The 27,293-nt window shown below is 42.6% G+C and overlaps 1 protein-coding gene across 1 annotated transcript in view; it reads left to right on the forward strand.

The window, feature by feature from the left end:
* Nucleotides 1–27,293, forward strand: part of LOC137417486 (ADAMTS-like protein 1) — a 466,111-nt gene that overhangs the window by 148,118 nt on the left and 290,700 nt on the right. The window contains exon 6 of the mRNA XM_078772644.1: nucleotides 18,774–19,010. Coding sequence (XP_078628770.1) covers nucleotides 18,774–19,010 — 237 coding nt within the window. The remainder of the gene's footprint in view (nucleotides 1–18,773; nucleotides 19,011–27,293) is intronic.

The raw sequence follows: 27,293 nt of genomic DNA on the forward strand, positions 1-27,293 counted from the left end.
TGAAGCGAGGAAATAAGCCTCGCACGAACCACGTGTGATGGTAATCCGCCTGAGCGATTTGCGTAAACGTGATCCGTGCAGTTATAATTAATGGACCCCGATTCAAGCGGTTTTACTCGTGCCACGCTTCGTCAATGGAGAAATCACAAAGACGATCGAATAAGGAAGAAATAAAGAACAGATAGATTTAATTGTTATGGCATGTATATACAGCACAGGATGAAGAGACACAGAGCAGCTTAGACAGTCTTTTGCTTAATACCCCAGGACAGCGGGCCCGTCTGACACACTCACACGGGGATTGCAGATGGGCAGGAGTTTTCCAGCGCCGCGGTGGTCGTCCAGGATCGGCCCCGTCCGGCTCTCCTCGTCCCCGGCACGTCCGCGGAGATGGAGGTAGGCGAAGGCAGGAACTCGTATCGTTTCGCTAGAACAAACGGGTATCTCGGGGTGAACGGTAGAGGGCGGGCTTAGCGCGGCTGGCGGTTATTCAGCCGCGTTCACTCGCTTTGGCTGAACCGTGCAAGTTATCAACGCCCTGGCTGCACCCACGTATCCCTCGTCACGAAGTTCATACAGTGCGAGTGATCCGTTCAAGCGCGTCCTCTCTCTCCTCTGCCAGTCCTTTCAAGCGCCTCTCCCTTCTCAGAACTGAGAACTGAGGTGTGGGCTTCGCGCAATCGGTTTTATTGCCAACCCTCTTAGCCCGATCGATGATGCAGCCACACGCTGTGAGCCATGATTGGTGGCTCATTCTTACCGTCATCGACCTCGCTGCTGCGCCGACCTCAACCCTCCTCCACATTCCGAGGCCCCACCTCGTATAACTCGCGCCCAACAGCAACAGGGTCTTTTTAGCCGCAATGGATCGAGCCTATGGACTTGGAAAGGTTTGTAGAAGTAGGGCCCAGCCTCCTGTCTTTACACAACGCAGGATTAACACTGGAAGGGGCCTACTCTCACATATACTAAGACATAACTATACTACAAATGAGGCTACATGTTGCTCGTGTGACTAACTATGGGGGCAAACCTTTAACCTTTATTGAGTTTACTGTACAAATCTCAAAACCGTAGATATATATATATATATATATATTATATATATATATATATATATATATATATATATATATATATATATATAAATATATATATATATATATATATATATATATGTATATGTATATATATATATATATATATATATATATATATATATATATATATATATATATATAATATATATATATATATATATATATATATATATATATATATATAATATATATATATATATATATATATATATTATATATATACAGTGGTACCTCGGCTTACGAGTGCCCCAACGTACGAGTTTTTCGGGATACGAGCGTCGCTCGGGCGGTTTGTTGCTTTGGGATACGAGCCGAGATCGATGTACGAGCTCAAAAAATTTATTTTTTTGAATTTTCCGGTTGTGGCTTCCGGTTCCGGTCACGCGGTTATCTTGCCGTGAGAAGCATCTCTGCTTGGATATAAAACACGCAATCGTCGAAATACATGAGCGAGGAATCTCTTGCTCCAGCCGGTGACGTCATCGGCGGGGATCCCCGCCTCCAGAGTGGCTGGTCACGTGACCGCCAAAGCGTGTCTGCGCGTGGCGGGTATAATGAGCTACACCTGTGGATCACGTGACCACGGAAGCACGCCTCGCTTGAGAGGCATGGCTTTCGGTTTGCGTTTTGCTTTATAAGGCGCGATAAATGGGCTTTTGAGTGTTAGCGGTTCATGGCGTTGACGGTTCATGGCGGTTCATGGCGGTTGACGGTTCATGACGGTTCATGACGGTTCATGCGTTGACGGTCAAAAACCCATTACATCAATTTTACCAGGCACTGTACAGTAAGTACAGTGGACACCAATGCACGGTGGAAGGCTAGAAGTAGAAGATCGTCCAAGACAAGTGAGAATAAGCCATACTTTGGAGGAGATGACGTCATTCGCTGGTCCGATAACCAAAGATGTGGTATAAAAAACCAGGTGAGCTAACAATGCAGCAATGAAGGAATTCGGCCAAGGCACCGGCACACAACCGACCTACCTACATCGAAAGACTCAATGCCAATGGTGACAGAAGCCAAGACGGCGGCTTAAACACCGCCGAAAGACCACGGTGTACCACTTACGATGCAGAACATCTTGCACTTAATATGATGACAACAGGTGCCATCCTCTGACGTCCATTACAGGTACAGGTACAGTACACGTGAGCACAGAGCAAAAGTTCACTGAACCGAGATAGAAAAAACACCTCGTGGTCCGTGCTCGATATCCGAGTTTCAATCTTTTCAAACACATGATGCTCTCGGTCACGGTATCTCCTGCGAGCTGCTTCTCCTTCAACCACACAAACAACAACTTCTCCATATCTTCATGGATAGAGAGTCCGGAGCTTTGAAATAATCGTAACGCCCTTGGCTGGCGTTATAGCCTTTATGGACTCCTTCTGCTTCAAAATCGTACATATCGTAGAAGGAGTACGATCGTACTGCCTCGCCAAGTCGACAACACGCACACCTCACCTGGCAATGCTCTTCTCCTCTGCTTAATAAAACCAGTTTATTTCTTTACATTCTCTTGTATTATGTACAGTATATACGAGGTCGTGCTTGTTTATACATTATTTGTTATTTATAAAGTACATTTTTGTTATTTAAAAGCACCTAACAAAAAAAATTGGTGTTTTTTTTTTGAGGCTGGAACGGATTAATAGCATTTCAATGCATTTGAAATGGGAAAATTTGCTTTGACTTACGAGCGATTTGGCTTACGAGCTCCGTCACGGAACGGATTAAACTCGTAAGCCGATAGGTACCACTGTATATATATAGTATATATATATTGTAACGAATGTGGAAACGTTACAATGTGAACGTTACAAAAGTACGGTAACACCCTGTTAATGTAAATAATGGTCGCAGTCGGCCTCCTAGTTAATTCCATGAAACTTACACGCAGGTCACGATATATCTTTTAACTAGTGTATTTCCTTATTCCATGTAGGCTAAATATGTGTTTCCCACTAGATTGACTTGTGCATTGTATCAAACAAAATAAGCGTAGGCCCTTCCAATTTCCCCAAAACCTCCCTTCCAATTGCCTTCCGCATTTTGGGCGGTTTTCTTCAACCACCATTGGCCACGAGGTAGGGTTGGGGAAGAAAGGCGTGTCTCCACCTCGTCATAAGGGGGGAGGAGTGAGCCAGCCCTAACAGCCAATCAGCACCGCGGTGAGCGACCCGGTAGGTCGATGCCCTCGGAGCCGGCGGCTTGATTTCGCCCGAGGTGATAAAAGCGACTGTAAGGGACTGCTTTACCAGAGGCCTTGGGAGATGACCTGGGGGAGGAACAAAGAGGCTGCACCAAGAGGAGCGGTGAGATGCGAAACGCTCCAAGCCAAAGAGGAGAGGTACTCGGCAAGGAAACCAGCTTTGGAGAGACGCGCTGAAAGGAGGGAGACGGCTCCACCACAAGAAGAGGAGCAGGTGTGCCGAACCAGCGCGTGACATCTACCGCAGCGGATACACGACGGAGGGTTTTCCCGCCAAAACCGCGAGGAATTGCGAGCTGCTGCCTCCCGACTTTGCCTCCCTCTCAAGCAATCCACCTCAAGCCCTACCTGCCTGCAATATCCCCTGTGTAAGTGTGAACGTCCTGTCCTGCTCGTTGTCTTGGGGCTAAGTAAAAATGAATAGTGTAAGTTAACGATTCGCTGTGTTACTGCTTCTTCCATCCATTGCTTGTGTGTGTATAATAAATCTGTTCTTCCTCCGTATTCCTCTTCTTCTTCTTTTTCATTCTCTTTTGGTCGCTTTAGAGGTTTCCCGATTGAATATCTGTGGGGCGATCTGGTCAACGTCGGGTGGAATCGGGCTCTAATCGGGGAGTAACTGTTCGGACGCGGTTAAATACACCACCGCTCGGTCAATATAACATCTAAAGCCGCGTCTGTAACAATATATATATATATATATATATATATATATATATATATATATATACATATATATATATATTGTTGCAGATTCGGGGGTCGGCGCTCCCCTTATCAAGGGGGGGGGGGGTTAATCCACTTGTCTTTTAAGTTGGCCGTCCCCCAATCCTAGAAATTATGACGCTCCTCCCGGTCGGTCTTGGGTAGGGTGATTGGTCAATTTGGGGTCCCAAAAACCTAATTACCAACCCCAACCGCGAGCAGGGAAATAACTCCCGCTCGAACCACGGATAAGATGGAAATTGCCGAGCGGTTAGCAATCCGCGGCCCGAGCCATTAACAAAGACTAATCCGATCCTGAGCGGTTTCCAAATCGTGCCACAGGTACTCAATTGGAAGAAAAGACGGAGGTGATCGGATTAGGGAAAAACCAAGAAAGAACAAGGTACCATTTATGAACAAACCAAAGAGAAGAGGAAAAGGAAAGAATGTACAAGAAGAAGAAGAGCAAAAGGACACAGGGCAATCTTAACTATACAGTCTTACTTACAACCCCGGACAAACAGACAGACTCACATGGGATGGCAGCTGGTAGGGGGGGAAGGTCCAGGCAGATGGTTCCAGGCGATGGGATCCGGCTCCGGTCCAGGCTCCGGGTCCGCGGGCGAAGAACGGCAGGCATCTTCGCGTATCGGTGGCGCGCGACCGGACCTTACATATGCGAGGGGCTCGAATGCTGCTTACGTATAGCGTGCCGAACGCTCTCTCTCTCCTGATCAATCAAGGTTTGTATCAAACGGCAGTTCGTATCAAACGATGGTTCCCTGCGCAGTTCGTTGAAACAAGCGTGCCTCCGCGCTGTCCTCTGGATAACGTTACAATCAGACGTCTCCGCGCAGTTCCTTCAATAGCAATGGTCCCCTGTGCAGTTCTTTCAATAGCAACGGTCCCCTGCACAGTTCTTTCAATAGCAACGGTCCCCTGCGCAGTTCTTTCAATAGCAACGGTCCCCTGCGCAGTTCTTTCAATAGCAACGGTCCCCTGCGCAGTTCTTTCAATAGCAACGGTCCCCTGCGCAGTTCTGAAAGCAGTCCTCGCGCTTGCGCTTATATAACGCACTTTGAAATCAATGCGTGCTTCATCGAGACATGCCCGCCAGTGAGCTCACCTCAGCCCTGGTTGGATAGCGAGGGCTCACCAGCTCCGCCCTTGACGGCTCGTTGACAGGGCCACGCCTCGTTCTTGGCGCTCCGCCCCCTTCTTCAAGCTTGACCGCATGCGTAATGGCGTTTGGAGCGAGGCAGCGAACGCTGCTGGGTGAGCAGAGGTGCGTAACACAATTTGGAGAGAGAGGCTAGCAAAATGGACGGAATGGGGCCTATCTTATTTAATTAATGCAACGCAGATGCAACTATTGGGAACACAGCCTTAACTAGACATATACTAAGGAAATAACTGAAAGTTCCTATGGTGTCCTACGTGTTGCATATGGACTAACTATGGGTGCGACCTTTGACCTTTTAAATGATGGAATATTTACAAGAAGTGATTATTTATTTACAAAGTGAGGGGTTCTCAAAACCGCAACAATATGTATATATATTCACATTATATTGGCAAACCAGCTCAGCTGCAGTCTGTGAATAACAAAGAACCGCCCACTACCTAATGCAATGTCAGCTGCTCCACTGCTACCCGCAGTGTTCGTTCCCCTACATAAGGGTTAGAAACATTTTTGGCACGGTCTTCCACGCGCGTGGTCTGTATGTGTCTGTATGTGCATGCACGCGGGCACGCATATTGTGTGTGTATGTATGTCATGCAGACAGGAATAATCTTTCATCACTCACATCACAGTTTCCCATCCTGCCTTAATTACCAACAGTGTTTATAAAGACCGAAGGCAAGATGGTGTGCAACATGAGTGATGCAAAGTTTTTTTTTGTCATGTTTCATGTGCATTCATCCCTTCCATAAATACTACAATTATGAACTTTATTAATCCGATTACCGTACATTCGTTCTTCAATTGCATTTCATCTTCTCATTGGTCCCCTTTACTCTTTACGTTAAACCTTGGCAGAGACAATAATGGTCAAGAAGTCTGAAGCAGATGGTGTTTAGATTTACCTGGAAAAGTCCATCATCTCGACCTGTGCAAGAACGCCATGAATCTTTTGATGCAAATGAAGAAATGTGATGGATGAAATTATCATGTTTTGCTCAGGCATTTACAGAGCAGCTCTGGAACATATCTCACATACAGGAAAGTCTCAATTCTGGCATTATTTAATCGCTCCCAATGTGCATTGTACATGTTTCCACATCCTTCGGCCTATATTTTTTTTTTCATTCTTTCCTCGTTTATTTGATATTCATGCAAAACAAGGGTCACAGGTCTTCCTCCTGCTTACCTTTTTCATTTCACCCCTTCCCTTCCCAAAATGCCCTCTATCTAATAGAATGTATATTTGTTAAATATTCCAGCAAAAAGGCTTAAATCCCAATGCTGCTTTATAAATGTTTGTAGCATGTGACAGCTCAGGCATGTGGTGCAAACTTATGGCGAAGAAAAAAATGAAAAATGGAATCTTTTTGGCTCGACGTTTCCATCACCAGGGACTTCTAGGGAAGGGAGAAGTTAATGGTTTGCACACCATGTGGAACTATTGCTGAGATCAACATTCAAATCTGAGAAAAGCGTGAAGTTTCCAGATGTTTTATGCAATGTCCAATTAACCTTGATTTGTCCGGAATATCAGAGATCAGATCCTATGGTTTTCAACTCATGGAGCTCTTCATCTATCTTCATCGAGCAGGTAGTCAGAGCAGTTGTGGTACACGGAATGTTTCAAATGGATGCTCGTTGGCTTCCGTTCAAGGGACGTACTCGTAAAACGATAACCTGTTCACCGATTTGAGATAACTTACCCTGAAAGTTTTTGTCCAAGTTTTTTTGGCTTGCATCTCTTACTTTTAGACTTCTTCATAACTATAGGAAGAATTGGCCACCACTGAAGTCTATCAGTTTGACATGTCTTTGCTGGTCAAGCACCGGCAGCACCTTCATACTGCTGGACATCTCAAGATGGAAGAGTCTGGCCAATGGATGTCTGAGGGTGAGGTTCAAGAATGATGTCACAAGGCGAGTGAAGTTTTTGGACACACTTAGCAATATGAACTCTTGCATGAGGAGCATTGAAGAATTTCTTTGTCTCTTACCTTTTTTTTGCCTGAGATATGGATTGTGAAAGGTGTATTATGGAAGTCAATTGATTGAAAAATCTTTGTCTAAATTATAAAACAAGGCAACATGAGTCTTTAATCAGAGGACTATTTATTCTGTTAATACATGGGCGGGGGATGAAATGTGATGACGAGAGAGGAAGGTAGAGGTGTGTGCCATGAGTGAGGAGCGATGGGAATGGAGGTAGGAAGGAGACTGGAGTAAGAGGAGCGTACATAAAGGGCTGGGTGAGGGAATGAGTGTGGTCAGGATGTGGGAGGCAGACTTCTCAGAATGTCTCCAATTTGAGTACATAATAAATAGATGGCATCTAACAAATGTTTTGATCTACAAACTCTGCGCTTGTTCTCTTGTACAAAGATTGGCTTTGGCTCATCCCACACATGCAGGTGGGAAAGCGTAATGTTTTCCAGATAGGATTTTGTCTGCCCTTGGGACATCCAACTCCTGTACTGTATGCACAACTCTGGTTCTTATATCTGTGCATGATGAATGAAACATCTATGCTTGTCCCCAGGCTCCTCTGGACAGGACATATCTGGTCTATGTTTTGGGTTAAAGGGTGTGATGGGATCCTCTGCTCTAAGCTCATCTCCGAGGGAGCCTTTGGGCCTACTCGTAAAGTATCATGCCCATTACTTATTTTCGAGATGTTTCACAGCTTATGGCTTTGGCATCATAACACAACGAGCAATACAGGCCTGAGTATGAGATTTTAGATTCGGACATGTTGGTCACATTGTGCGATGAGTGGGCTGGTTATGTTGTCTTTGGAAATTATGCTGCACTCTCACTATACCCTTCTTTAGCCTGGTGTTGGCCTAGCGGTTAGGGTGCAGGCTTGGGATCCTCGGATCCTGAGTTTGAATCTCGCTCGATCGCTGAATTAACTCCAGGGGAGTTGACTCAGCCTGTCATCCCTCCGAGGTCGGCAAATTGAGTACCAGCTTGCTGGGATGAATGTGCTGGTGTGTGCCCTGGTTTAGAATAGGTACACCGTATCCCTGCGTGTCGTAAGAGGCGACTAAAGGGTTGGCGTCAGGAAGGGCATCAGGCCATAAAAACATTGCCTCAAAAAGGGAACCATGATGATTGTCATGGGGCCCGCAAGGCTAACCCCCGCTCTAGCGGGGAAAAATGGCCTTAAAAAGGGGAATTTTTTTTCTCACTGCATCTTCACTGTACACTCATTGTGCACTCACTCTACACTCACTCTGTCCCCACTCTGTCCTCTCTGTACATAGATTGTACACTCACTCTGTCCTCTCTGTATACTGACTGACTGTACATGCACTCTGTCCTCACTCTGTCCTCACTCTGCCCTCACTGTACCCTCACTCTGTCCTCACTGTATACTGACTGTGCTCTCACTCTGTCCTCACTTTGTACAAACCCTGTTCTAACCCTGTCCTCACTCTGTTCTCACTCTGTGCCCACCCTGTTCTCACTCTGTTCTTACTCCATCCTCACTGTATCCTCACTCTGTCCTCACTGTATACTCACTCTGTCATCACCCTGTCATCACCCTGTCATCACCCTGTCATCACCCTGTCGTCACCCTGTCGTCACCCTGTCGTCACCCTGTCGTCACCCTGTCCTCACCTTGTCCTCACCTTGTCCTCACCTTGTCCTCACCTTGTCCTCACCCTGTCCTCACCCTGTCCTCACGCTGTCCTCACGCTGTCCTCACCCTGTCCTCACGCTGTCCTCACGCTGTCCTCACCCTGTCCTCACTCTGTCCTCACCATGTTTTCACTCTGTCCTCACCCTGTCCTCACGCTGTCTTCACTCTGTCTTCACTCTGTCTTCACTCTGTTCTCACTCTGCCCCACCCTGTCCCACCCTGTCCTCACCCTGTCCTCACCCAGTCCTCACCCAGTCCTCACCCAGTCCTCACCCTGTCCTTACGCTGTCCTTACGCTGTCCTCACGCTGTCCTCACCCTGGCCTCACCCTGTCCTCACCCTGTCCTCACCCTGTCCCCACTCTGTCCCCACTCTGTCCCCACTCTGTCCTCACTCTGTCCTCACTCTGTCCTCACTCTGTCCTCACTCTGTCCTAACCCTGTCCTAACCCTGTCCTAACCCTGTCCTAACCCTGTCCTAACCCTGTCCTCACCCTGTCCTCACCCTGTCCCAACCCTGTCCGCACCCTGTCCGCACCCTGTCCGCACCTTGTCCTCACCCTTGTCCTCACCCTTGTCCTCACCCTTGTCCTCACCCTTGTCCTCACTCTGTCCTCACCCTGTCCTCACCCTGTCCTCACTCTGTCCTCACCCTGTCCTCACCCTGTCCTCACCCTTGTCCTCACCCTTGTCTTCACTCTGTCCTAACCCTGTCCTAACCCTGTCCTAACCCTGTCCTAACCCTGTCCTCACCCTGTCCTCACTGTATCCTTACCCTGTCCTCACTGTACCCTCACCGCACTCTCAAACAGTAGAATGGCAGTACTGCCCCTAAAACCTCGTGCAGTGAAATACCTTTGAGCAGGAGATTTTCAAAAGCGTTTTAATTTGCTTTGCCGTTTCAGACCACAGCGAGCCACTCTCCCATAATTACTATAGGCAAGTCCAGATGGCACATACACACCAAGTACCAGGAGTGAGTTACGCGCCATGAGATGGGGAGGTGGAAATTTGGATTTTCGCCACGTATCCACACAAAAGCTTATTCTTTGTGAGGGATCGCAGAGTTTTCTTCATGCAGGTGCGACAGCAGGTCCAGAATGCCTTGGGATGAAGCGTCACTGTGAGCAATAGCGATGCTATCATTGAAGCTTTCTGTTCGATTAGAGTTTAGATTAGACCTTCGCAATGAAGGGAAAACTATTTCCTGGCCTTTGTGCCCCAGTTACCAGTAAGTCGTGAATCCAGACAGGTGTTTGCAGTGACTGGGACAATTTTGGGACATGCAGTTGACACCGATACAAACCGCATCTTTTTTTTGGGGGGGATACGGAGTCAAGTCTCGTGTAAGAGCTAACACATTACACACGAGAACAGGCACAGACCCATAAAACATAAAATAAATAAAGGGAGCGGGAGACAATAGGGGGCGAGAGAGGGAAGCACACAAGTACAACAACAGTGGATAACAGGGACGTCGGGAGATCTGTGGAAGAGACAGGGCCGGTGGGGGGAGAGGGGGAGGGGGTTCATGGTATAAAACAAATTGACACAACTAGGAATTTCAGGAAAGAAGTTGGAGATTGAAAGAGGTGGATTTGGGGTGTATTAACGGGGGTAGAAAAGATAAATGTTTTGGATGGGGGAAGATAAGAGATTGTGGTGAACAGCTGTTTTGAAGACCCGGAGGGAGGAGTGGGATTGAAGGGAGTGTGGGAGTTTGTTCCAGAGGCGGGAGAAAAGAGTGAAGGTAAGCAGAGAGTCTTGATTTTGACAGTTTAACCAGAAAAGGGTTGCTGGCAGATCTTGTGCGTCCTGCAGGAATATTTGGGGGACAGAACACAGTCAGAGCTGGGGGAGCAAGGCCGGAGAGGAGTCGGTAGAAGACGGAAAGACCACCAACCTGCCTGCGGTGAGAGAGTGAAAGGCCCTCGGAGTTAACTTCATCACGGGAGATTCAAATTATTCTGAATGCTTTGGTTTCAACAGCGTGAAGACGAGCTAGGTGTGAGGCAGGAGCACCAGCCCAGAGGGGAGAGCAGTATTCCATTGAGCTGCGGATGAAAGCCTTGTGCCGAGGAAGGACTTTGCACGACGTAGGATGCCCAGACGGCGACTGGCATTGGAGGCCAGCTTGGAAATGTGGTTTTCCCAGTACAGATTATTGCAGATCATGAGACCCAAGAGCTTGAGTGACAGAACCTCTTCAAGAGGATTGTTCAGAAAGTAGATGGGAGGGTTGTCCAGGCGATCTTTACGGAGAGACAAAGTGAGAGTGTGAGATTTGTCAGGATTGAAAGACTTGTTCCACTTGTTTGACAGGTTTGTGACATTGTCCAGGTCTGCAGAGAGTAACCAGGGAGGTATATGAAAGAATCAGACATCTTGAAGGAGGAAAGTTTCTGTTAAGCAGATTAAGTCCATTTTGTCAACCTGTATGGAGAGATCAGTCACGTTTGAGTGAAGACCACAGAATGCAATGATGCAATCTTAAATGCAATGATGGATTTATTTACTTTTTGGCAGTAGACGTTACTTCTGCTTTACTTTTTTTTACAAAAGACATTCGGACAAGAGCAAGTAACAATTGGGATTGGGGATTGGAAAGGTGATTATAAAGGGAAAGTTTTCCTGATTCTAAAGAATAAAGCTAGCTGTCCATTTGAATTTATTACATATGGCTGACGTTCCGTCTAATTCCCCCACATATCTGTTAGAAAGGTGTGTTGATACTTTGGAGAGCAGAGATTTGGGGGATTTGCGTGGGTTTGAGGGCAGAGGTTTGGGGGTTGGGAGCTGGGTATGATAGATGGGATGATATACAAGGAAATTGGACACTGGATGTGCTTTGCCCAATTATGCCTGTGCTTTATCAAGTCAATCATTGAATCCATCAATTTGGGGTTGTGCTTGCGGGGGTGGGGGGGGGGGGGGAGGATGGGAAGGGGTTTTCAAGGGAAGGGGTTTGCAAGGGAAGGAGAAGAGTGGTGCAAGCACACGCATTGAATTACTTATTTATTGGGGAAGGGTAGTGGGGTGGATGAAGGAGGTTGAAGGTTGAGGGAAGAACAAACACTGACTGACAGCACATTCACCATTTGATGAAGCCCTCTCACAGTCGTCACGTTCAGTACAAACGTGTACAATCACCCATCCATTCCGAAGCCACCGACCAGTGCTTCTACAGGTACCTATCCAATTCTAATTTAAACCTACCTACAGTTTCTGCTGCAACTACCTTTCCAGGGAGTTGTGGGTGGGGGAGGCGGGGAGAGGGAGGGGTACACGACCCCTGACTTACTACCATCCTAATTCTTGTCATTCTGTTACTCGAAGGCTGTGTCCCCTTGTCCTGGCAATGTCCATTTTGCTGAAAAACCCTTCGACACTTTTTTGTCTTTACTTTCATTATCTTAAAATTCTCTATCAGATCCCCCACAAAGCCTCTTTTATAATGTGTAAAGTCACATCTCCAACTACTCATGGCTTAGTCTGTCTAGCCCCGTAATCAATGTAGTCTCTCTACGCTGTACCCTTTCTATGGCAGCTATGTCTGTCATATGGTGACCAAAATGGTATACAATATTATCGATGAGGCCTCACTAAATTCCCATATACCGTTAACTTGACCTCTTTTTATTAACTCAACTGGACTACCGTCCAGTGAGTTCATCACATACTGAACCCTCTGTCGTCGTCGTCGTCTGTCGTCTGTCGTCCGTCGTCCGTTAACTTTTCGACGTTAACACTCCAGCGTCCACAAATATCAACCGATTCTGATCAAACTTGACATGCAGCATCCTTACCCCAAGGACCACATTGGTATTACATTTCAGCCCGATCCGTTGAAAAATGGCGGACGTAGGCGACCATTTTGTTTTTGGTCATGAAAACGACGTTAACACTCTAGCGTCCACAAATATTAACAGATTTTGATCAAACTTAGAATGTTTAACCCTTACCACACAAGGTAGGTTGCTATTGCATTCCAACCCGATCCGTCACAAAATGGCCGCTATAGGCCGCCATATTGTTTTCAGCTCCGAAACGACGTTAAAACTTTAACGTCCACAAATATTGATGGATTTTGATCAAACTTGGTGTGTGAGACTCTTACCACACAAGGAAGGTTGCTATCGCATGTCAACCCGATCTGTCACGAAATGGCCACCATAGGCCGGCATATTTTTTCAGCTCTGAAACGACGTTAACAATCTAGCGTCAACATATATTGACGAATTTTCATCAAACTTGGCATGTGAGACCCGACCTACTTTAAAGTTGTCCAGTCAGTTCAGTTGAGTTCTGCTTCCCTGGAAGCTCTAGTTTATAATAATATACTAGCAGGAGTACCCGGCGTTGCCGGGTGAGGGGGGGAGGCTGGAGATGGAGGGTTCAGGTAAGGAGTGGGGTGAGTGGAAGGGGGTGGGGTGGGGAAGGGAGTGGGAGGGAAAAGATATACTTCATATACATCTTTTGGGGGGGGGGGGGGGGGTGACAGGCTCCTCCGTTTTGGGGGAGGGAAGGAGGAAACATTTACCCATGCAAAGAGTGCTTTAACCTCAGTGTTGCCCAGGTAAAAAAGGAAATTACAATACCCTCTGCCACCCACCATCACCAGGTGGCGCTACACCGTACACATTTACATAGAGAATTAACGCTCCTCTCCAGGTCCCCCACACACCCTAATGAGGCCGCGGTCACATAGCCTATGTTACCCCCCAGCCTAAGTTGTATATGTGTCTCGAGTAAAGTATATAAGAGTTTATAGCTGGAGTACCCGGCGTTGCTCAAGCGAAAAAGAAACATCAACATATTTGAAATGAGCGAAAATATAATGGAAAAGCAATTACATCCAAATCATAATCCATCAGTAATGTCAAATCATCATTTTACCTTTTATTTGAATATACGCTACAGAATGTGCCGTTCATCACGTTTCTGAGTTAAGTACGATGACGTTCAGGAAGAAGAAGAAGCTGTACTACCAACTTCAATTGCTTCCGGAATTGTTTGATTATTTGTGTTCAATTGTTTGTGTTTTGTATTTATTTATGTGAATGTGTACTTGTATATAATTATAAGTGTCATTAATCAAAAAGGCTTCGGCACTATAGAGATTTTTTTTTTAATCCAAAAAACTAACTTTTTTTTATTTTTTCACTCAAATTTTTTTTTTTGCCTAAAACACTCCCAGTCATTCACTGATGAACCTCTGAAAGTTTGACGAAGATACGTTCAGCCATCTCTGAGAAAAATGGCGACACACACACACACAGACAGACAGACAGACCAATGGCTCTCTTATAGAGTAGATTCCCCTGCAAATACAACCTAAATACCCCGTTTGCTTTTTGCTGTCTGTCATTGTGCTGTCTGCCTACCCCGTATATATTACCACCCCCAGATCCTTCCCCTGTCTCACAATGCTCAAAAGTGATGGAAAAAGACATGGAAGTTGTTTTTTCATGCAAATTACTGTTGCAAGTAAACAATCTTACTATAATTTACCAAATGTCCATCCGTCTGTCTGTGTGTCTGTCCGTTCGAAGGTACGGCAAAAACGGCTGAACCGATCACAACGATATTTTGGGTGGGTAATCCTGGGATCCCCTGGAGTAAAATAGGCTATTTTGTTTTTCCAATGTCAGCTTTGGCCTCCAGCATTTTCAGGTTTAGACTCCCGCATAACGTTATTTTTCCGGGTGCCGCACGAACGGCTGCACCGATCGCTGCACAGCTGCACTGCACAGCTGCACCGATCGGCTGCACTGATCGGACTCGGTGACCTTTTATAAGGACGTGGGTTGAATTCCTGCTTGAGAGAATGCCAACCCCCTCCCCGCCATCACGGTCGTCTCTCCAACTCACAATCCCACAAGATATGCAGAAAGGACGATCCAAAACCAATTAACTTCTTTTTTATTCGTATATAAACATCATTAAAAAATAATGACCTCAGCCAAAGTTCAAACGACGTGGGTTACATCTCTACATGAGAGAATTCCACATAGCTATTTGGGTGGTGTATAAGCTAACAGATCGCTGTCTCCATCGATCTTGCCAAGGCCATAACACCTATCGGCTCAAAATCCTTTTAACTGTTGACTTGGTAGTTTTTACAATGAAGGAAACATCAACAATGTTGTTAAAAGTTTATTTTGTGATTGGAGTTATGTTGTTTGGAATGAAAAAAGAGATATCAAGTTCAAGTGAATGACGACATGCCGTGATGATTTTTACTTCCTAAACGTGAACATCACGGATCGCCAGATGTAGATTCGCCACGGACCCACGATCGACATTTCCATACGTGAACGTACCCGTTTGTTTGCGAACGGTACGTTTTTCATGGAAGTCCTTCACAAACTTGCTGTCCATGTCTGATGTGCGACTGAGGGTGCGACACTGCGACAGGAATGTGGAATTTATTGGTTACATGCTTTGGCATTTGCCGTATCTGCATTGCCTGTTTGCTTCCGGTCTCCCATCCGTGCGTAGCACGGGTATCTCACTTGTGTATACTAGGGCGTGCCCGCACGTACGGGCACGCCCGTACGTGCTTGCCCGTACGTGCGTGCAAAAAAACATGCGTGCAAACAACAACAACAAAAAAAAACTTTGAAACCACGTGGCAGTAACGACCACAGAACCCCCCCCCCCCTCTATTTACATGAAATGGTTTGGTCCATTCGCAACGACCACAGAACCCCCCCCCCCCCTCTATTTACATGAAATGGTTTGGTCCATTCGCAAAGCCAAAGCGAACGGCTTGCGAGTACGGTGACCATACCTTGGGAATCACTTGTCCGATTAATTTCAAACCTTGAAAAGGCACATCCTCGGGTCCCCAGCAATATACCTGGCAAGTTTCAAGTATATCGGACCGGTAGTTGTCGAGAAACAGCGGTCGCATACATACATACAGACAGACAGACACACAGAGATTACTGGAATTATAGATAGATAAAAGAATAAGAGTATATAAAATAAAATAAACTTGTATATAAAATATCGTGTGTATATAAAATAAACTTCAGAATCATTGGAATCTCCCGCGATGAAGCTATCTCTGAGGGCCTTTCATTCCCTCACCGCAGGCAGGTTGGTGGTCTTTCTGTCTTCTACCGACTCCTCTCCGGCCTTGCTCCCCCAGCTCTCTCTGTGCTCTGTCCCCAAAATATTCCGACAGGTCGCACAAGATCTGCCAGCAGCCCTCTGATGGTTAAACTGCCGAAATCTCGGCTCTCTGCTCACCTTCACTCTTTCATTCCTCTTTTCTCCCGCCTCTGGAACAAACTCCCACACTCCTTTCAATCCCACTCCTCCCTCCAGGTCTTTAAAACAGCTGTTCTCCACCATCTCTTATCTTCCCCCATCCAAAACCTTGATCTTTTCTACCCCCGCTAATTCACCCCAGATCCACCTTGTTTGAAATTCCAACTTCTTTCCTGGTTGTCCTGGCAGTGTCCATATGTTTTATACCTCTGCCACCCCCCCCCCTTCCCATGCCTCCCCCCCCCCCCCTTCCCATGCCTCCCCACCCAAAGCCCTCTCCCTCCCACAGATCTCTCGATGTCTCCATGTCTCTCGGTCCCTGCTCTCAAATGTTGTGTTTGTGTCCTTCCCCCTCTCTCCCCATCTTGTCTACCGCTCCCGATGTTATATGTTTTATGTGTCGGTTTGTCTTTCTGTGTGATTAATGTTCGCTCTTTCACGCGCCTCGATCTTGTATAAAAAAAAAAGAAAAGAAAAAAAAAGTAAAGAAACAAACAATGATGCCTTTCAAACAGCACTTTAAATAAAACAGCATCATTGTGACGTGATCATTGTTATAAAGGAACGTATTTATTGATCATCTGTCAATTGTAGATTTAAAATATGTTTGACACAAGCATGATGAATTAAATAATTATGCCATTTGAAGGAAAATGATAAACTTCCATTTTATTTGTGGCAAACAGATTGAAAATAGGAGTCAAATCATACATCCATGTTATGATATTCCAGGTTCTAGCACTTGATGAATATTGATAAGGAAGAGGACAATCAAGGAAATGAAAAGTAAACTGTGATGGTGTCAGTAATATTAATAATTCCTTTCACGCTGTGAGGTACATAGGGTTGCCGATAGACTTTCATTGGCTGAGGAGTCCAATCCTGGACAGGTAGCCACTCCGACACTCCTACTACTACCACGCCTACTACTACTACTACTACTACTACTACTACTCCTACTCCAACAAAAGCACTACTCCTACTACTACTACTACTCCTACTACTACTACTACTCCTCCTACTACTGCTACTACTCCTACTACTACTACTACTACTCCTACTACTCCTACTACTACTACTACTACTACTACTACTCCTACTACTGCTACTACTCCTACTACTACTACTACTACTACTGCTACTACTCCTACTACTGCTCCTCCTACTACTGCTCCTACTACTACTATTACTCCTACTACTAATACTACTACTACTACTACTACTACTACTACTCCTACTACTCCTCCTACTACTACTACTACTACTCCTACTACTACTACTACTACTCCTCCTCCTCCTACTACTACTACTCCTACTACTACTACTAATACTACTCCTCCTACTACTGCTACTACTCCTACTACTACTACTACTACTACTACTACTCCTACTACTACTCCTACTACTACTACTACTACTCCTCCTACTACTACTACTCCTCCTACTACTGCTACTACTCCTACTACTGCTCCTCCTCCTACTACTACTACTACTACTCCTACTACTACTATTACTCCTACTACTAATACTACTCGAATGGCTTATTAACACAGTACGCAGGTACTCATTTTGCCGACCGCGGAAGGATGACAGGCTGAATCAACACACCTGGTGTTATTTCAATGGCACGACAGGGGCTCAAACTCAAGAACCTAAGATCTTAACCCGGCCATCTTAACCGTGAAGCCAACACCAGGGTCATCGTTGAGATTGTTTGACATCTTTTATTTGTTAGGGAGTTAAATAGCTTCACGGCGAGTTACAAAAACATTGAATCTAAGCAGTTCAGTGTATGATGACTTGTTAAGGTTAGTTGTGGGTAGGATAGGTGGAGGAAACGGGATAGGTGGAGGTTGTGAGGTAAATGTGTGTATGGGAGTTTTGAGGGTATGGGGGTTTCTTGTGAGGTTGTGAGGGTATGGTTGTGAGGTTGTGAGGGTATGGTTGTATGGTTGTGAGGGTATGGTTGTATGGTTGTGAGGATATGGTTGCATGGTTGTGAGGGTATGGTTGTATGGTTGTGAGGTTATAGTTGTATGGTTGTGAGGATATGGTTGTATGGTTGTGAGGATATGGTTGTATGGTTGTGAGGGTATGGTTGTATGGTTGTGAGGGTATGGTTGTATGGTTGTGAGGGTATGGTTGTGAGGTTGTGAGGGTATGGTTGTGAGGGTATGGTTGTATGGTTGTGAGGGTATGGTTGTATGGTTGTATGGTTGTGAGGATATGGTTGTGAGGTTGTGAGGATATGGTTGTATGGTTGTGAGGATATGGTTGTATGGTTGTGATGTTGTGAGGGTATGGTTGTATGGTTGTGAGGGTATGGTTGTATGGTTGTGAGGGTATGGTTGTATGGTTGTGAGGGTATGGTTGTATGGTTGTGAGGGTATGGTTGTGAGGTTTTGAGGGTATGGTTGTATGGTTGTGAGGGTATGGTTGTATGGTTGTGAGGATATGGTTGTGAGGGTATGGTTGTGAGGTTGTGAGGGTATGGTTGCATGGTTGTGAGGATATGGTTGTGAGGGTATGGTTGTATGGTTGTGAGGTTTTGAGGGTATGGGGGTTTCTAAGATGTAAAAAATAATTGGTTAAATTGCTTCATAATAATGTACGGTAAGATAATTTCTGTGGATGTGTGTCATCTCAGGAATGTCCTGCGGAGGCTGGAGATTTTCGTTCGCAGCAATGCTCAGCCTACAATGATGTTCGCTACCAAAGTACGACGTACCAATGGTTTCCAGCATCAGGAAACCCGAGCAGGCCCTGCGCCCTCACCTGCTTGGCTCAAGGCACTGGCGTGGTGGTCGTGCTGGCGCCAAAAGTGTTGGACGGGACGCGCTGTTACACAAATGCTTTGGACATGTGTATCAGCGGTGTATGCACGGTACGTTCTGTCTGCCTGTTACATTTTATCTTTCTCTATTGCAAAGAAATACTAATTTCATAGAGGGAAGGACTGTGCACCTCCACGCTAGCGCCAGACTCCCACACCAGCATTCCTGCAGAGAACAGTTCACGTCCCATTAAGAGAACCTCAGACAGTGTGTTTCGGTTATGAGGTTTATTCCTTTAACTATGGATCATTATGGTGTCTCCACACTTCATCTGCTGTCGCCGTTGGTTCGAGAAGCTTCTGTTGTCCTCACAGCACATTTCTGTCCATCATGATATAATTGCGCGATTCTCGTTTTCTCCCAGCATTATAACTTCGCAGGCAGGATGGATGGCCTAGAAGTACACACACTTCCCTCTAAGCTACTAGCCTGGGTTTGAATCCTGATCCAGCTATTATCTGTCATCCTGGTGCTTCACAGGCAGGTTGAATCATCAATGTGTTACCGTCCCTCGGATGGATGTTAAGTGGGTGTCTCGTCTACTGGCATTGGTTGTTGGATGTTAAAGACCCCATGGTGTCCTTCACGGCTATCTCCGGCACCATGGCCAAATTCCAGATTCCTGCCCTAACTACTGCTGGAAAAGCAATGGCAAACCGCCCAGTATAACCCTTGCTCAGGAAGCTGTTTAGACAGCACCGGTGCTCAGTGAAGAGTGTGGTACATCAGAGAGAGACGGAGGTAGTTACTTGGTCGTGAGCACCACTTTTGTCATATTCCGTCTTAGTTTTTTCAGCCCAAGTGTCAATTGAGTTCTGTCTGCATCGCACACAATAAAACATCACAAACTACAGAACATCACGAACAATGAAACATCACAAACAATAGAACATCACAAACAAGAGTACATCACAAACAATAGAACATCACAAACAATAGAACATCACACACAATAGAACATCACAAACAATAGAACATCACACACAATAGAACATCACAAACAATAGAACATCACAAACAATAGAACATCACACACAAAGAAACATCACAAACAATAGAACATCACACACAATGAAACATCACACACAATGAAACATCACACACAATATAACATCACAAACAATAGAACATCACAAACAATAGAACATCACAAACAATAGAACATCACACACAATGGAACATTACACACAATAGAACATCACAAACTATAGAACATCATGAACAATAGAACATCACAAACTATAGAACATCACACACAATAGAACATCTCACACAATGGAACATCACACACAATAGAACATCACAAACAATATAACATCACAAACAATAGAACATCACAAACAACAGAACATCACAAACAACAGAACATCACAAACAATAGAACATTATACACAATAGAACATCACAAACTATAGAACATCACGAACAATAAAACATCACAAACAAGAGAACATCACAAACTAGAACGCCACTCAGTAGAGCGCATACTCCCGCCGTGGGTTTAGTTGGAATAATACGTTTTGTTTAACATCCCCTCTCCCCAAAACAATAAATGAAAAAGAAAGTAAGCCCTAACTGTCAGAGAATTAATTTTGATATATCTCGGAATTAGAGGAGAAATACATCATTTAAGAATAAGAATAAAAGCTTCAATGCAGCAAAACAGAAAAAATCTTTCCCAAAAAAAATTCCCAAAAAAAATCCTGGATCCGGAATAATATCCTGAGCTTCACCAAAAACTAATGAATTCTTCCTTATCCCAAGGGCAATCATCCCACCAACTTTCATCCAAATCCGTTCAGAACTTTTCCAGATATCTTGTTCACAAACACACGAACACACACACACACACACACACACACACACACACGGACGGACACGATCGAATGCGTTATTCCCTGGCAGGAGGATTAAACCTGAAAATCGCAGAGCCAGAAACAGAATTATTTATTTGGTCTGGGAAGCCCGTGCGAGGTTTCTTCTTCTTCAGCCACTCACAACCCTGGGTGAATATGCGATCTTTAAAAAAAAAGTTCGAATTTTGCCAAATCCTTTTTATTCGTTTGTTAATATACCTCAGCCATTGACAAATCTGGAACTAAGTCTTTATTAGTTCATCAAATACTGACACCGCGAATGACATTCGCTGAGCTAAATGTTGATATCTCTTCTGAGGTAAAAAACAAAACAAAACAAAAACAGTTTTAAAGCATTAGACGTATCAAACGATACATTTTAGGAAACGGGGAAACATAATACACACTTTGGTGGTTTTTCAATGACAGAATATGTCTTTATTATATAAAAAAAAATTAACATTGAAGACGACGCTGCTAAAACAAATACACTGCTCTAACGCACAACCACGACTTTAAACTACATTTACAACAAATATGAAAACTATTTTCATATCACAATGTTAAATATAGAATATATAGAAGATAATGTTAAAAAAAAAATGAGCCCTAGCTTCCAATGGTAAAAAAATCCTTCAAAAAATTCCTGGATCGGGAATAATCTCCTGAGCTTCACCAAAAACTAATCAATTCTTCCTTATCCCAAGGGCAATCATCCCACCAACTTTCATCCAAATCCGTTCAGAACTTTTCCAGATATCTTGTTCACGAACACACACACACACACACACACACACACACACACACACACACACACACACACACACACGCAATAGAACATCACAAACGATGGAACATCACAAGCAAAAGAACATCACAAACAATAGAACATCACAAACAATAGAACATCACAAACAATAGAACATCACAAACGATGGAACATCACAAACAATAGAACATCACAAACAATAGAACATCACAAACGATGGAACATCACACACAATATAACATCACAAGCAATATGACATCACAAACAATAGAACATCACAAACAAGAGAACATCACACACAATATAACATCACAAACAATAGAACATCACACACAATATAACATCACAAACAATATAACATCACAAGCAATAGAACATCACAAACAATAGAATATCACAAATGATGGAACATCACACACAATATAACATCACAAACAATATAACATCACACACAATAGAACATCACAAACAATAGAACATCACAAACAAGAGAACATCACACACAATATAACATCACAAACAATGGACCATCACACACAAGAGAACATCACTCACAATAGAACATCACAAACATTAGAACATCACAAACAATGGACCATCACACACAATAGAACATCACAAACAATAGAACATCACAAACAATAGAACATCACAAACAAGAGAACATCACACACAATATAACATCACAAACAATAGAACATCACACACAATATAACATCACAAACAAGAGAACATCACAAACAATGGAATGTCACACACAATATAACATCACAAACATTAGAACATCACAAACAATGGACCATCACACACAATAGAACATCACAAACAATGGACCATCACAAACAATAGAACATCACACACAATAGAACATCACAAACAATGGACAATCACAAACAATAGAACATCACTCACAATAGAACATCACAAACATTAGAACATCACAAACAATGGACCATCACACACAAGAGAACATCACAAACAATAGAACATCACACACAATATAACATCACAAACAATAGAACATCACAAACAATGGAACATCACACACAATATAACATCACAAACATTAGAACATCACAAACAATGGACCATCACAAACAATAGAACATCACAAACAATGGAACATCACAGACAATAGAACATCACACACAATAGAACATCACAAACAATAGAACATCTCAAACAATAGAACATCACAAACAGAACATCACGAACAATGGACCATCACACACAATCGAACATCACAAACAATGGACCATCACAAACAATAGAACATCACAAACAATAGAACATCACACACAATAGAACATCACAAACAATAGAACATCTCAAACAATAGAACATCACAAACAGAACATCACGAACAATGGACCATCACACACAATCGAACATCACAAACAATGGACCATCACAAACAATAGAACATCACAAACAATAGAACATCACAAACAATAGAACATCACAAACAATAGAACATCACAATCAATAGAACATCACAAACAATGGAACATCACAAACAATGGAACATCACAGACAATAGAACTTCACAAACAATGGACCATCACACACAATAGAACAGCCCAAACAATGGACAATCACAAACAATATAACATCACACACAATGGAACATCACACACAATAGAACATCACAAACAATGGAACATCACAAACATTGGAACATTACAAACAATAGAACATCACAAACAATAGAACATCACAAACAATAGAACATCACAAACAATAGAACATCACAAACAATAGAACATCACAAACAATAGAACATCACAAACAATAGAACATCACAAACAATAGAACATCACACACAATATAACATCACACACAATAGAACATCACACACAATAGAACATCACAAACAATAGAACATCACAAACAATAGAACATCACACACAATAGAACATCACACACAATAGAACATTACACACAATAGAACATCACAAACAATGGACCATCACACACAATAGAACATCACAAACAATAGAACATCACAAACAATAGAACATCACAAACAATAGAACATCACAAACAAGAGAACATCACACACAATATAACATCACAAACAATAGAACATCACACACAATATAACATCACAAACAATAGAACATCACAAACAATGGAACGTCACACACAATATAACATCACAAACATTAGAACATCACAAACAATGGACCATCACACACAATGGAACATCACAAACAATGGACCATCACAAACAATAGAACATCACACACAATAGAACATCACAAACAATGGACAATCACAAACAATAGAACATCACTCACAATAGAACATCACAAACATTAGAACATCACAAATAATGGACCATCACACACAAGAGAACATCACAAACAATAGAACATCTCACACAATATAACATCACAAACAATAGAACATCACAAACAATGGAACATCACACACAATAGAACATCACAAACATTAGAACATCACAAACAATGGACCATCACAAACAATAGAACATCACAAACAATGGAACATCACAGACAATAGAACATCACACACAATAGAACATCACAAACAATAGAACATCTCAAACAATAGAACATCACAAACAACAGAACATCACGAACAATGGACCATCACACACAATCGAACATTACAAACAATGGACCATCACAAACAATTGAACATCACAAACAATAGAACATCACAAACAATAGAACATCACAAACAATAGAACACCACAAACAAAAGAACATCACAAACAATGGAACATCACAAACAATAGAACATCACAGACAATAGAACTTCACAAACAATGGACCATCACACACAATAGAACAGCCCAAACAATGGACAATCACAAACAATATAACATCACACACAATGGAACATCACACACAATAGAACATCACAAACAATGGAACATCACAAACATTGGAACATTACAAACAATAGAACATCACAAACAATAGAACATCACAAACAATAGAACATCACAAACAATAGAACATCACAAACAATAGAACATCACAAACAATAGAACATCACAAACAATAGAACATCACAAACAATAGAACATCACAAACAATAGAACATCACAAACAATAGAACATCACAAACAATAGAACATCACAAACAATAGAACATCACAAACAATATAACATCACAAACAACAGAACATCACAAACAATAGAACATCACAAACAATAGAACATCACACACAATAGAACATCACAAACAATAGAACATCACAAACAATAGAACATCACAAACAATAGAACATCACACACAATAGAACATCACACACAATAGAACATCACACACAATAGAACATTACAAACAATAGAACATCACACACAATAGAACATCACACACAATAGAACATCACACACCATAGAACATCCACACCATAGAACATCACACACAATAGAACATCACAAACAATAGAACATCACACACAATAGAACATCACACACAATAGAACATCACACACAATAGAACATCACACACAATAGAACATCACACACAATAGAACATCACACACAATATAACATCACACACAATAGAACATCACACACAATAGAACATCACACACAATAGAACATCACACACAATATAACATCACACAATATAACATCACACACAATATAACATCACACACAATATAACATCACACACAATCGAACATCACACACAATAGAACATCACAAACAAGAGAATATCACACACAATAGAACATCACACACAATAGAACATCACACACAATAGAACATCACACACAATAGAACATCACACACAAGAGAACATCACACACAATCGAACATCACACACAATCGAACATCACAAACAATAGAACATCACACATAATAGAACATCACACACAATAGAACATCACAAACGATGGAACATCACACACAATAGAACATCACAAGCAATATGACATCACAAACAATAGAACATCACAAACAAGAGAACATCACACACAATAGAACATCACACACAATAGAACATCACACACAATAGAACATCACACACAATAGAACATCACACACAATAGAACATCACACACAAGAGAACATCACACACAATCGAACATCACACACAATCGAACATCACACACAATCGAACATCACAAACAATAGAACATCACAAACAATAGAACATCACACACAATAGAACATCACACACAATAGAACATTACACACAATAGAACATCACAAACAATGGACCATCACACACAATAGAACATCACAAACAATAGAACATCACAAACAATAGAACATCACAAACAAGAGAACATCACACACAATATAACATCACAAACAATCGAACATCACACACAATATAACATCACAAACAATAGAACATCACAAACAATGGAACGTCACACACAATATAACATCACAAACATTAGAACATCACAAACAATGGACCATCACACACAATGGAACATCACAAACAATGGACCATCACAAACAATAGAACATCACACACAATAGAACATCACAAACAATGGACAATCACAAACAATAGAACATCACTCACAATAGAACATCACAAACATTAGAACATCACAAACAATGGACCATCACACACAAGAGAACATCACAAACAATAGAACATCTCACACAATATAACATCACAAACAATAGAACATCACAAACAATGGAACATCACACACAATAGAACATCACAAACATTAGAACATCACAAACAATGGACCATCACAAACAATAGAACATCACAAACAATGGAACATCACAGACAATAGAACATCACACACAATAGAACATCACAAACAATAGAACATCTCAAACAATAGAACATCACAAACAACAGAACATCACGAACAATGGACCATCACACACAATCGAACATTACAAACAATGGACCATCACAAACAATAGAACATCACAAACAATAGAACATCACAAACAATAGAACATCACAAACAATAGAACACCACAAACAATAGAACATCACAAACAATGGAACATCACAAACAATAGAACATCACAGACAATAGAACTTCACAAACAATGGACCATCACACACAATAGAACAGCCCAAACAATGGACAATCACAAACAATATAACATCACACACAATGGAACATCACACACAATAGAACATCACAAACAATGGAACATCACAAACATTGGAACATTACAAACAATAGAACATCACAAACAATAGAACATCACAAACAATAGAACATCACAAACAATAGAACATCACAAACAATAGAACATCACAAACAATAGAACATCACAAACAATAGAACATCACAAACAATAGAACATCACAAACAATAGAACATCACAAACAATAGAACATCACAAACAATAGAACATCACAAACAATAGAACATCACAAACAATATAACATCACAAACAACCGAACATCACAAACAATAGAACATCACAAACAATAGAACATCACACACAATAGAACATCACAAACAATAGAACATCACAAACAATAGAACATCACAAACAATAGAACATCACACACAATAGAACATCACACACAATAGAACATCACACACAATAGAACATCACACACAATAGAACATCACAAACAATAGAACATCACACACAATAGAACATCACACACAATAGAACATCACACACCATAGAACATCCACACCATAGAACATCACACACAATAGAACATCACAAACAATAGAACATCACACACAATAGAACATCACACACAATATAACATCA

The sequence above is a fragment of the Myxine glutinosa genome, chromosome 2 (assembly GCF_964187855.1).
Source record: "Myxine glutinosa chromosome 2, kmMyxGlut1.1, whole genome shotgun sequence".
NCBI lineage: Eukaryota > Metazoa > Chordata > Myxini > Myxiniformes > Myxinidae > Myxine > Myxine glutinosa.